General features: G+C 41.6%; 1 protein-coding gene across 1 annotated transcript in view; it reads left to right on the top strand.

Moving 5' to 3' along the window:
• LOC145416224 (sucrase-isomaltase, intestinal-like) overlaps window positions 1-14,080 on the top strand; it is a 93,810-nt gene that overhangs the window by 25,450 nt on the left and 54,280 nt on the right. The window contains exons 8-11 of the mRNA XM_080285234.1: window positions 3,450-3,581; window positions 4,697-4,924; window positions 6,608-6,762; window positions 7,926-8,033. Of these exons, the coding sequence (XP_080141360.1) occupies window positions 3,450-3,581; window positions 4,697-4,924; window positions 6,608-6,762; window positions 7,926-8,033 (623 nt within the window). The remainder of the gene's footprint in view (window positions 1-3,449; window positions 3,582-4,696; window positions 4,925-6,607; window positions 6,763-7,925; window positions 8,034-14,080) is intronic.

The following is a 14,080-nucleotide window of genomic DNA, read 5'->3' as shown; positions in this document are numbered from 1 at the left end:
TCAACACATATTCCTAAGACACCTCATCTCCATTACATTCAAACTCTTGCTTTCTGCTACACCCACATTCCATGTTTCAGCCCAATATAACACAGTCGGTACCACAACACCCTCATACAGCCTTCTCTTTACAGCCATTCTGTGTGAACACGCTTTTCATTCCCCCCAGCAACTTTCCTACTTCATTCATTCTAAACTTCATCTCTACATCTATTCTTCCATACACAGCAACATGTGACCCTAAATACTTAAAACACTCTACCTCCTCAAGCACCTCACCATTCAGAACTGTATTCATCCTCCTACCATCTACCAACCTCGTACACTTCTTCACTTTACTCTTATTCCCATTTACTCTTCATTTCCTTCTTTCACACACCCTTCCAAACTCCTCTACCAACTGTCTCAATCTCTCCTCCGAATCAGCCACCAGTGCAGTACCATCCGCAAACAGCAGCTGATTCAGATTCCACTCTTTACCATCAGCATTCATCAGACTCAGACCTCCACCTAACACTATTGCATTCACCTCCCTTACAACACCATCCACATACATATTAAACAACCAAGGCAACATCACACATCGCTGCCGCAGCCCCACTCTAATGCTCACACTCAATAATATTAATAATAATGACAACTATTTGCCCATTCCTTATATGTAACCATAACATAGAAGCTTCATTACAAATATTAATGGTAACTAAGGTATGTATAATATAAACAAGATCTGAAGACCCTAAGGTAACTTCTTGTGTAACATAAGCAAGATCAAATGACAAAGATGTTGAAGAATTCATAAGTAAATTTTACGTTTTTCACAATAACTAGCTAACTGTAGGCCTATGCTTAACTGTAACCATATTCCATTCAGGTCATAAATATATATCTGGAAAGTTACAGCTTTAAAGCTCTTGTGGTTTTCTCTAAAATGTGTTGCAAAGAAAACACTGAGAAGATTTGAATTCGGTACTTTCCACTAACCTAAATGGCAAAATATTAAGCCATAATTATTCAGCAGACATTTTTATCATAGGATTTTCAACCAGCTAGCTGTATTTCAATTAGTTTATCAGATTTTTCAATTTCAAATATGCAGTTTTTAGAATAATTATTCCCTTAAAAAGGAGGTCGTCATTTATATTTAGCACAAGGACTTGGATTACCCTAGGTTACCCTACGGTACCTTCATGTCTAATATCAAGATCGAAGAAAAAAAAGTGCAAAGAAATATATTAATAATACTGACGAAAACATGCAGCTCGCCATTTATATGACGAATAATAATAATAATAATAACGAAAACAAGAAGCTTTGCTATTTAAATGGTGAAGCTAAATAATACTGACGAAAACAAGAAGCTTTGCCATTTATATGGCGAAGCTTAATAATAATAATAATAATAATAATAATAATAACGAAAACAAAGTATAAAAACGTTGTAAATTGAAGTTCAAATCACTCTCTTAACTTTTCAATAATAAAATGGGGACATACTGTACAATTACATTGGAAAAATAATGAAATGCCTTGTTCCCTGTACAGAAGAGTTATCCTGGTTTACTTGTTTAATAATATCTAAGCCAGGGGGTGTTCTGAGGCATCCTTATCATGTTACATCCTGACATCCCTCAGCGCCTACACCTGTGTGCCTAACTCATTCACTCTAGGACATATGTTGTATTCTTGTCATCTCCATACAGATATACCAACTGTAGGATAGGCCTTTCAAACTGCAGACGTTAGATATAGCCTTTACTGACTTTATCCCTACTAACGAACTCTCCTGAACTAATGAAACTGTCTGGTAACAGGAAAAACAAGCTACTGAAACGCCTTACCTTAGTCAAAAGATGAAAACTTAAATCGTGAATGAGAAGGTGCACCCTCAAATTTAGACAGACATTTGTGTCATGCCTATGGGTGTTAGATTAAATCAGTCTGTATCCTATATTACAAAGTAATATAAAGAAATTAACAAATTGTCAACATTCCCAAGGGAATACAGAACTGCCAAAAATATAGATAAATAAATCGTACTGGAAAGGGCGATTGTCCTTATCTCTCCATGTAAAAACTGATAAACTCCATGGTTTCATGTGCCACATTTCCGTATATGTTTGTTAGTATGGTTTGGCCTCTGACCTTCATAAAACCACTTTATAAAACACACACACATAAAAAGAATATATATATATATATATATATATATATATATATATATATATATATATATATATATATCAAAAACCGTGCCAAAGAACAAATTTTCTCCATCTGAAATGAACTGATGAAGAAATCAAGGAATGACACCAAACTGAAAGTTTCGGGAAAAAGAAGAAAGAGAAAGGAACTAAGCAAATACATAATACATTTTCTATGTTCGTCACGTTCTTCACAAATTACTGTCAGTATTAAGCACTGCCTTCCCCTTCACGATTTTAATTTCAAAAACAAGACTGTAACCATAGGTTTTTACTGGTTTGTCTTAGTGAATTCTTCTTTGTCAGATCCATGTAGTGCTTCGTTAGTTGATTCTTGTACATTTTTCTGCATATCCAATCTCCTCCTATTCCTTCTACCTTTAAACATCATTTCACCAACATTCAGTACCTTTGCATCACCTGATTCAGTACATGTCCTGCCCCTCAGTACCTTAGCATGCCCTTGATTCAGTACATTCCTGTTCCTCAGTACCTTAACATCCCCTTGATTCAGTACATGTCCTGCCCCTCAGTACCTTAGCATCCCCTTGATTCAGTACATTCCTGTCCCTCAGTACCTTAGCATCCCCTTGATTCAGTACATGTCCTGCCCCTCAGTACCTTAGCATCCCCTTGATTCAGTACATGTCCTGTCCTTCAATGTACCATTACACATACATCTCAACATCTTTTCAGTAGGTGTCGGTCTGAGGACATTTTCATCCTTTACTGCCCGCGACTCATTATCATGAAATATATCGTTCCTTTTTTATGCGAAAAAGAAAAGCCTTTTCCTTGTCAAGATGAGTTCTCACTTAATCAGGCTTCTGCCCTGTCACCTCTCGATAATCACATTCCCCAGTCAGCAAACCATCAGTACACTGAAAAGACACATCCCCTATTATAAGCCCTAGCTGCACCACAGTCTACCTTGCATATGGAAATCTCCATGTCACACCTCTGTCATAACATTATCATAATAATCATCATTACCACTATCATTACCCTAACATTCTTTCCCGCACGACCATTCACTGGTAATTTTGGACAGAGTAATTTCATCGACTGCCAAAAGAGCTAAAGAAAACTAAGGGGAAGCAACTTTTTTTACTTGTATCTCCCTACGTAATTCATCCATCCATTTCTATCTTACATCTATTTCTTTGCTTTCTCACCTTGCATACCTTTCTTATCCACACGTTCACTGAGTGGCTTAATGTGCCAGCACTCCTCTGTCCTCCACAGGACGTGCAGACCCTGGACATAGACTATATGCAGGACAAGCGTGATTTTACCATAGACCCTGTTTCCTGGCCTGACCTGCCACAGCTGGTACAGGAGCTGCACAACGACGGCATCAAGGTCGTCATTATATTCGTAAGTCTGGTTTTATCAGGTGATGTTCGTAACACGCTGGTACTCGTAAGATAATGAGCTATAAGATCTGGATATTTATAGAATGATAACTGCAGCAATAGTTGCTGAAGGCCAAGGTTCGTGTGACACGTGAACCCGATGGACAGCAGGCTTTAGTTGCCCTTCTCTTGCAGTCTACCGTCCGCGTTTAGTGGGATAGGGAAGTAACTGAAGGATGTAATTATATAATCAGGCAGTCGAGCCACGTGGTTATATCGGCGCCTCCGAATGAAGGCGTCCTCTTCTGCACCCACTGTAAGAAACTTGAATGAAAGGATATGGAAGTGTCAAGAGTATAAATACATCGGTAAGAAAGACGAGCTAAAGAGTCATCAGAGCAGACGGCAAGGCAATACGAGAACCTTTGTATTAAGCTACATAAAAGACTGCATAACCCGACAGGTAGGCGGTGTATTCGTGTATTCTTCGTGGTTTACTGATTAGGTGCAAACCCAGGTCTTGCGGGATCCGGGTTCGGTGCCCAACTCTAACTGTGGTTAATCTGTCAGGTGTTGCTTCTGTCAATACATTTGGTGTCAGTGGTGTGATGAGAGACAAGGCCTGTCGAACAATGTGCATCCTTATATTCCAGGTGTAGGCTGTATGCCCATAGGTGGACAGAAAACAGTATAACGAATAGTGACGGGAATAAGAAAGAGCCAAATTCTGAGACCCTGTAAAGCTTGCCCCGCCCAGTGTAAGTTTAGAGTAATAAGACAGATCGTAGGCATCCATACTAGACACAATGCATATGGAAGACTGGAAGTCATTGGCAGTGGCAAAGACAAACTGAGGAAGACAGTTCCGGAGTGGCCTCATTTAATGCATGAAAGGCTGAAAATGCTGGTTAGCTCTTGCATTAGAGAACTGGACAAAAATGAGATGAAAGTGTGGAGCTAGACAGGTGATGAATGCCCATGCTAATGGAACAGGGAGTTCAGCAGAGATTGGTGATAGATGAGACAAAGTTCGAGAGGCTGAAGGCAGTCACTGAGAGGAAGAAAAGCCTTTGACTCCATGATAATTCAGTGGTACGGTACCTCACTATACTTGACTATCACTGCACTGTACCGCAGGACCCAGCCATTGCCACGGACTTTGAGACGTACCCTCCAGCCATCCATGGTGGTGAAGCAGACGCATATGTCAAATGGGCCTCTGAGGACCTGATACCTGGGGATCAATGTGACGGGTGCCGGGACTACGTGGTGGGGCGCGTGTGGCCAGGGGATACCGTCTTCCCAGATTTCTTCAAGCCAGACACTCACCAGTGGTGGACACAGGAGATTACAGCTTTCCATCAGGTGATACACTACGCTCTGTTTACTTTAGCTTGGCCCAAAATTGCCATTTCTCTATCTTGAATGTTGAGATGTAGCAACAGATTAACTCTGGAATACGATGCCAGTCACAAATAAGTGCTATGAGAAAAAGTACAGAATCGTAGTAATGCCTTTTTCAGCTATTGAACTAAATGAGCCGATAAAGTACGAAATCTGGTCCAGGTAAAAATGAAGGGTCTTCAATAATTCTGACTTGAACTGTAGCTTCTTTTTACCCGTCCCCGTATCGCAGGGGCTTGGGACGAGTATTGTTTTCACTCGGTTTGTCTGTCTGTTTGTTTGTCTGTCTGTCTGTCTGTCTGATAACAGTTTTACGCCAAAACTATTGCTGCGATTTTGACTAAAATTAAAGGCATGATAACCTGATTAAATTTGTCGTCAAACACCCATGCTGTAGGCCCCAAAAAAATTATTTAAAAAAAAAAAAAAAAAACGGGTTAAAATCGTTTTCTCGCCATAACTCCATTCAAATTCGTCATATCGACATGAAACCAAAACCTAAAGGTGCATCTTTCAAATCTGCATCCTATAACATGCCTCATTACATCAAGGCTATCACCCTCTTGTTAGCGGTAGGGAGAGGTCAATGTCAGGTGGGTCAGGCCTAAAATTTCAAATAGGCATAAAATCGTCAATTTTCACCCGATTTACTCCAATTTTGACGTGACATCTTTGACTAGATATCCTGTTGTGTTTACACGTCAGCACTAAAATGACTGCGGGGGACGGGTTTACTGTGCCTTCGCACCGCTTCTTGTTCTTTTTTTTTCCCCTCTGTAAAATCCGGATGATTTCACTTAACGTACAGTAGACACTTCGAATTGTTTCTGTTAGACACAGCCATCATCATCATGTTGACAGCTAGAGGGCCTCTTTAAAGTGTATATAATCATACATTTGTATCTTAATTACAATGGCAACCACGTCATCGATGTGAAGAGGTTGTATCTCATCAGTACAATGACCTTTGTGCTGCGGGGGGGATGTCTTCATGTGGTGGCACCAGTATCGCCGGGTGGTGGAACTTATTTCAGGTATATTATATCCAGGATGCTGAAAAGGAGCGCCTCTACGTGATGGCGTTGATATAACAGGACGGATTCACTGCTCGTTATACAAACGTCCCTCATATCCCTCTCTATATCCCGAAAGGAGGATGGTGAGCTGCAGGAGGCTTACAGTTTCAGCCTTCACTTCACTGGGTTCACATTCAGATGAACCTGGGGTCGCAGCTTCTACTACTACCATCTCCAGGCAGTTTAACACAGAGTAGACTTTCTAAATGTATGGGTTGGATATGCCATTCGCTTACATCTTCACTACTCGGGTGCTCTCCTAAGCTGAATATAATCATCTGGAGACACCATGAACAAAAGACATACTTTATCCATAGATAAAGAAATAATGACTGTATAATCAGTTTTTCATATGATATAACTGAGCTACTCTCGCAGCCAGAATACTAAGTGATGGTTACATATATTTCAATTATACATATCCATAGTTATGACTTAGGAATAAGTCTCCTTGGTTACTGGTCAAATCAACCCCTCAGTCTGACTACATTGGCCATCAAGTGATTTAAAAGAGGTTAAAGATTCTGTCAGGTGGAAACAAAGCCACTACAGTACAGTGTATTCGAAGCTGGTGGGCTTCGACGGCGCCTGGGTGGATATGAACGAGCCGTCCAGCTTCGGCACCAACCTGTATGCTCTCCGATGCCCTCGCAACCTCTGGGATGACCCGCCATACCCCACCCACGCCGCCCTCACCACCGAGAATTTAAGCGGCAGACTCAGGTTTGTTTCAGCCCCCTTCAAAAAAGTTTTCTTAACCCCAAAGCTTTATTATTTTACTTGAAGAATGTCACTGGGTGATTCACATTTGTTTCAGTACTCTCTAACAGACTTTCTTTACCTCAAGTTCTGCTTATTTCACTTGGAGTATGTCAGTGGGGATTCAGGTTTGATTTAGTCCAAGCAAAACAATGATATTCTTTACCATACAAGTTCCGTTACTTTATGGTGCCCTCACCCTGGGATATACCAGCAGGGCACTTCAGTTTGTTTCATGTTCCCCTAATGAATTTTCTCTACCTCACAAGTTCTCTTAACTTCACGCACACGCACCCTGGACGATATCTGCGCAATATTCTTTTTAGTCCCTCATGAGGAACCTTCTTTACCTTACCATCTTTCCACTCACTTCATATTACATTTTGTTGTACTGATTGGTAGTTTGACTCTACTTCACATACCCTCATATTTAGCTGCTCCATATCGAAATATCCCTTGCAAAATTAACTACAAGTACTACGTACTTGGTAATCTACTTAGCATCAGATTCTTATTATTACATGCTCTAAATTATTTCAGTACACTTTAGTTTATATGCCTTTTATAAGTAAATGTAATTAACTAATAATTAAGTAAAACTGCTTTGTACTTGGTAGTCTACTTGGCACCATAGTCTTATTATTACATGTTCTAAATTATTTCAGTACATTTTAGTTCATATTATGATTAATTTGATATTCTAATACACTTCACAATCCAGCTTCTTCATTTTCTAATGTCACATTCAGATTGACATCATTTTATAGTTTTTCCATATTATTATGTCTCAGTTTTTCAAATCACATCATATTCTAGTTTTATCTCATTCTTATTTCACTATCTTCCAGCATCCTGTTTCCTAAATACGTTATTTTATTTATATCTTGTTTATTATATATTCAGATCATTTCATATCGTCAGTTACTTAGGCTTTATCGTATTTAACGTCATATCTTACGGTACTTTTTACATTAATTCTGCTTTCTTATTTGCTTCAGATTCAATTTATTCTGACTTTAAATTATAATGTTCTTTTATCTCAATCATATTTTATTCACTTACACGTTAATTTATTTCACATGTAATTAATTTCACTTTGTAATTCAATGTGGGTGTCACCGGTTCAGTGACAAGACAATCTGCATGTCCAGCAACCACACTGACGGCAACACCACCTTCCTTCACTACAACGTCCACTCCCTGTACGGCTGGTCCCACGCCAAGGTCACCCACAGGTATACAGTTTTGCCTAACGATTATACACATGCCAATCACCTTGTGGCAGTGTTGCCACACGTAAGATAATTATCATATATATACGATAATATTGCCTCTGGTACGATGTACGATACCATTTTCTATTATCGTACGGTTTGTACGATAATTTTGGGTTGAAAGCTAGCATGGCAGTAAATTTTGTGGCACGTATAGCTAATCAAGCACAGTTGTTCCACAGTTTGACAAATGAGTGTGCTTAAGAGCTAATGTAATGGTGATCACTGAAAATATTTTTTTTATGGTCTTGCTGAGTTATCTGCATGAGGAAGCACATTTCTAAGAGTTATCTATTAAAGTTATATGGACCGCATTCTGCTGCTAGTCATTGATTTTCTAGAGTGGCACAAAGGGTATTTCTTGTAACATTATTTTTGTTATGAAGGATATGATTATATTATTATAATATTATTATTATGAAATTTTCATGGTATGCCGTAAATCTCATACAAAATAAAGTGATAAAAATGCACCAAAGTAAACATCAGTACCTTACAAAATTACGGTACTGATGAAGATAATTGTAATGGGTAAGTTTTCAGTAAATACACCAAGGTATCGGCGGCAATTTTGAAATACATTTGATTATTAAACACTATAAAAATTTGATATTTACAATAATTCCAACGAAAAAACGATGTTTTTGAAGAGCTGGTACGATAATTCCCATCTAAAAGTGTGGCAACACTGCCTTGTGGAAAGTATGTTTATATGCATGGATGTGTGAATATATATATATATATATATATATATATATATATATATATATATATATATGGCCTTAATGACCAGGGGCTTCAGCCCCAATGGTCGATAGGCATTAAAAAAAATGTGGAAAGGGAAAGCCTGACTAACAGTAATATAAGTGAGGTGGAGGGGAGACCGTGGAGTAAGTGTAGGTATGGGGTGAAAAGGTATGAGAGGGGAGTGTCAGTTTGAGAGAAGACTACCAGATAGAATAGGACAGGGTGACATGGAGGCAGTTCATTACGGCCTACCTACGTACTGCGGGATCAAGGCGTCTGGAGATAGATTGTAAGACAGACAGCCATCGTTTGGATTCAGTCAGTTCAGTAATTATTCTACCCTTGGCTAGAGGGAAGTAGCAGCCAGGGTATCACACACAACAAAGGCATGATGGTGGTTTGGAGGTTTTATAGACTGCAAGAGTAACGGCGCCATCATGGACTGTCCACTGCTTCTACACTTGATTCCATCCAAAGCCTTAACAAAAGTAGACACTAAATGAAGCAAGATTCGTACGTGCGATGAAGCTGGACCAAGTCAACATTTACACACTCATGTTGGTGTGTCTGGAAAAAATGAAATGCTAAAAATTCTTGTTCAAAAATCGACATAACAGAAAAGCCCTTGTGACTGTGATAAAAAGCGACATAAAAGAAAATGATTGGCGGTTACTGAAATAGGAAATACAATACAGTTTCTCAAAGATCTTCGTCCTACAATTCAAAATGTAAGCCAGTGAGAGTCTTGGTCCTTTTCCTGTTGACCGTGCACTTGGGAGTCATAGCTTCTGCTCAGGATTTCACACCAAACGAACTCCTGTTCTTGGTAGTGTGAAGCTTTTCTAGGTGGCATGAGGAAGTGTCATGGTGAACTGTTCGTTGTGTGTAATTTAATTTAATTCACCGGGTCGGTCATGATCACTTGATGGTCGTGATCGTCAGCTTTTTACCCTCCCGGAAGGGAGCTGAGAGCTCATGTAGTCCGATCTAAGGGCAAGGCTGTGACCTTCACTCACGCACACACCCGTCCCCTTGCTCAAGGGGGACAGTAACCACCCACTTCGTCAGTGAAACTTTTCGCAACCTGAGCGAGGCGCGAACTCCCGTCCACCAGTTGGCAAGCGAGAACGTTACCACTGCACCAGCGAGCGGTGTGTGTGTGTGTGTGTGTGTGTGTAATTCACCGGGTCGGTCAGGATCACTTGATGGTCGTGATCGTCGGCTTTTACCCTCCCGGAAGGGAGCTGAGAGCTCATATAGTCCGATCTAAGGGCAAGGCTGTGACCTTCACACACACACACACACACACCCGTCCCCTTGCTCAAGGGGGACAGTAACCACCCACTTCGTCAGTGAAACTTTTCGGAACCTGAGCGAGGCGCGAACTCCCGTCTACCAGATGGCAAGCGAGAACGTTACCACTGCACCAGCGAGCGGTGTTTACCACTGCACCAGCGAGCGGTGTGTGTGTGTGTGTGTGTGTGTGTGTGTGTAGAAAGGAAATCAGAAGCTGAGTCTGCAAAGTTGTTCCCTCCGAGGGCAAACATAAAAGAGTTAAATTCAAGATCCGTCCACCGTGACATTCCCGGGCATACTGCGTTGAACCCGTCACGTCCCGAGGTTTTCCGCCCCTCCAACATCCCCCAGTCCCGAGCCTTTTTGGAAAACATTTTTTTTGGCTCAAACTTCCGCTTAGGTTGAGAAACGATTGAAAATCACCAAGAAAGGGCTTACCGTGGTCTAGAAGTGGTCAGAACAGGTGAGTTCCCCCGAGCCAGGTATCGTATTCTGTAATGGACGTGTGAGGCGCTCACGTTTTCTATGGTAAGGAATACTGGGGGAAACAACACACAACACCTCTATATTTATTGAATTTGAACTAATAAACAATAACAGTAACAATATAATGGATTTCAGACACATATATATAAAAAATAAGCATTGTACCATCGCGCGAGCATAGCGAGTTAGGTCCAAGTCGTAACGTGCTATATGCCAAGTTTCTTGTATCAGTCAACATATCATTTTTTCTACTTGTATACTTCTGTTTCAATGACATTTTACCAATTACAACTGTTTGTAAGTGTTTTCAGATGTTTTCATTCATTATGATGACATGCAGCATAAGTCTAGCGCACATCAGCTTAGTAAGCGCACTCGCTATGACTTGTATTTCAACATACCCAATTGTTTTATCACTTTCCTATTATTTTTCCCTTTACATAGAACCTTTCCTCCACCACTGTAAATGTTTTCAATTATTTTCATTCATTACGAGGACATTTAGCGATATGCTAGCTCATATTCACGTAGCAACCACGATCTCAAACACTCGTGTTTCATCTTCTACTTTATTTATTCACTCCATTTATAATTTCCCACTTACATTACACACGTTTACACCCCTATACTGCACTGTACATACTTACTGGCATTATTTATTCAAGTGAGCATGAGAATATAGCTTGAAAATACCCTCGCAATGAATGTTTCGACCAACATAATACTCACACACTTATATACTGATTCTTTACATATATTACACACTTTACCACTTGTCGACTTCTATTTTCACTATTACGTGCCTTATTCATTCAACTGAGCGTCGGGATATCGCATCTCTATACATATGCTATGAATATTTGACTTAGAATATATTTCAGCACTTACAATATTTTGAACTTATACCCGTAAGAATTTCCAATAATAATAATTATATAATTACGGGCCGTATTTATTGCACTGAGCGACAGAATATCACATCATAAAACCCTCGCTATGTATGTTTCCACTTACAGCATATTTATACACTTACATACAATTTTTGCATTTATGTTATACCCGTATGCACTTTATACTAATATTTGGGGATCAACATGACTGATAATTTCACTGAGCGTCTGTCTGTCGCATTTACCTCAAAGTTTCAGCGTCCTTTCGCATTCACACCATATCAGAATTGCATCAACGTGTGATATTCGCTGAAACATGGGTGAATACAGAGACCCACGTCACACTGCACGCACTCATAGCGGGTGTTCTTCCTCTGTGTGGCGAGTGTCACCCGGGAATTGCTACACACGTGACACCTGCGTTGGGGCCTAGGTCTGTTTGGCTGGGGAGGGATAGGAGTGGGGAAATGGCGGCCGGATATTTTCAGGGGAGTTTGTGCAATAGGGGCAGTGCGGGTGCGATGTTGGGGCCTTTCTACAGTATACCGTGCAAACATCTCTCTTGCGAGCTCCCTCACAAACCCTTCAAAGGTTTCCTGAACTCCTGTTGTCATGGCGTGAAGGTGGTGGCAATTCAGAGCAGTGATGTCTAGCAAGTGAAAGAACAGTTTCTTATACCACTTCATCGTGGTCCTGGCACACTCTACCGTCGATATCATGGAGTCTGACTGGTCCACGAGGAGCATGTTTATGTTATAGTCCATGACACACTCAGGTTTCCAAATATGACGCTACGGTAATCAACTGAATCAGTACGGTGCATCAAGGGGCGGTGAACCGTTGACAATAGGCTTACCTCTCTATTGTGGTTCCACACAGTTGCAAGGATGTTGTTGGCTTTGAAGAAGACAACCTCATTCCTTGCAAGCTTCCGCCCTACCTTGGCCATGTGACGCCGGTTCACCTTCACGGTTCCACAGACTCCAGTTTCATGTGTGTGAAGATAACGAGCGAGAAGAGGGCTAGTGTACCAATTGTCCAGGTAGAGGATGTGACCACGATGAAGGTAGTCTTCTATCATCGTCTTTACCACTGCTCCCGACAGTCCAATACTTCGATCTTCTATTATGTCTGTCTGTGCACCGGTGTACAAGACTATGTCTTGCACGTATCCAGTCCTACAGTCGCACATAACAAAGATCTTGAACCCAAAACGGTGCCTTTTGCTGGGTATATGCTGCCTAAATGAAATATTGCATCTCCACAACACGAGACTCTCGTCTATGATGAGGTCTCTATAGGTGATTAAAGACCAACCTAATTCGCCTCATTTTATCAGTGTCGTTCACATTTGCAGGATCATGAGCATCATAGAAATGGAGGCGACTTAGAATTTGTTGAAACTGATTACGGCTCATCACTTTCCCAAATATTGGGGTAAACATAACATGGTCCCTAGTCCAGTAAGCAAGAATTCTGTTCTTTCGTATAATACCCATGAAAAAGACCAGGGCAAAAAATAGAAACATTTCTGAAAGGGAGACAGGGTTATCATATATGATAGAATGCCTACTCCTTGTTCCCAGTCTTTCACTCTCAAGGCGCTGGGTGCTTGCAAACAGGTTGGTTTGGTATACAATCTGCTCCACAAATGCCTCACTAAAAAACAGGTGGAAAAATCCAACCTGGTGGAATTACGGTGAATTCCTGGAGCAATGCAGCCAGAGCGCCCCTGCTCAGTGAAGGGGTGAATGAGGGGAGAAAAATCACTCCCATCCTCCCAATTCCACCCCACAAATCCCTCGTCCCCATCATCCCCATCACCGCCTTCATCTAGGTGGGGAGGAGATCCTGGTTGGGGAGGTGGGGGAGAAGGAGTGCGGAGGGCTTCCCCACTGTCACTCCTCTTCCCTCTGCCTTTACCCTTTCCCTTTCCCTTACCCCTACGGCCTTGAGGAACATTAGGGGGCTGTGGGGATGAAGTAGGGGAATATTGGGGAGCAGATGTGCTGGGGAGTGGTTCCTCCCCACCTTCCCCCTCTATGACAACACCACGTGCTTTCTCACGCACCCTAGCTCGACCACATGTTAGGGGATATTGGGGAGCATAAGACGTGCTTGGGAGTGGTTCCTCCCCACTTTCCCCATCCCTCACAACCCCACGTGATACTGAACGCACCCGCACTCGCCCACGTGATACACTAAGCCGCCTCACACTACCTAGGGAGAGCAATGACTCACTCATGTCACTCTCACTTTCCCTAATCCTCCCTGTACTTTCCCTTTCACTCCCCACTCCCTCCACGGCACTTCCTAACTCCCCAAACAAAATGCTAGGCCCATACCTGCTCGTCCGACGTGGTGTGCGCTCTGGGCCACGATGAGTGATGACCTCACGTCCATACCACGTGGCAGCACGTCCCACGGCTCCATCATCGTCATCGTCATCGTCCTCGTCATCAAATCCTGGTTCCAAATCACGTTGGGGATAGGCATAGGATGTTGCACGTGGCTTCTTGGCCTGCTGCCCCTCTCTAGCATCACGGTAAGTCACGTACTGCCGCTTCCTGGGAGACGGAACTTCTTCAT

The sequence above is a fragment of the Coenobita brevimanus genome, chromosome 105 (genome assembly GCF_032717465.1).
Source record: "Coenobita brevimanus isolate Jiangsu-jjx chromosome 105, ASM3271746v2, whole genome shotgun sequence".
NCBI classification, from domain to species: Eukaryota; Metazoa; Arthropoda; class Malacostraca; order Decapoda; family Coenobitidae; genus Coenobita; species Coenobita brevimanus.
The sequence above is the reverse complement of the archived record's forward strand: the minus strand, read 5'-3'. Positions and strand labels throughout refer to the sequence as shown.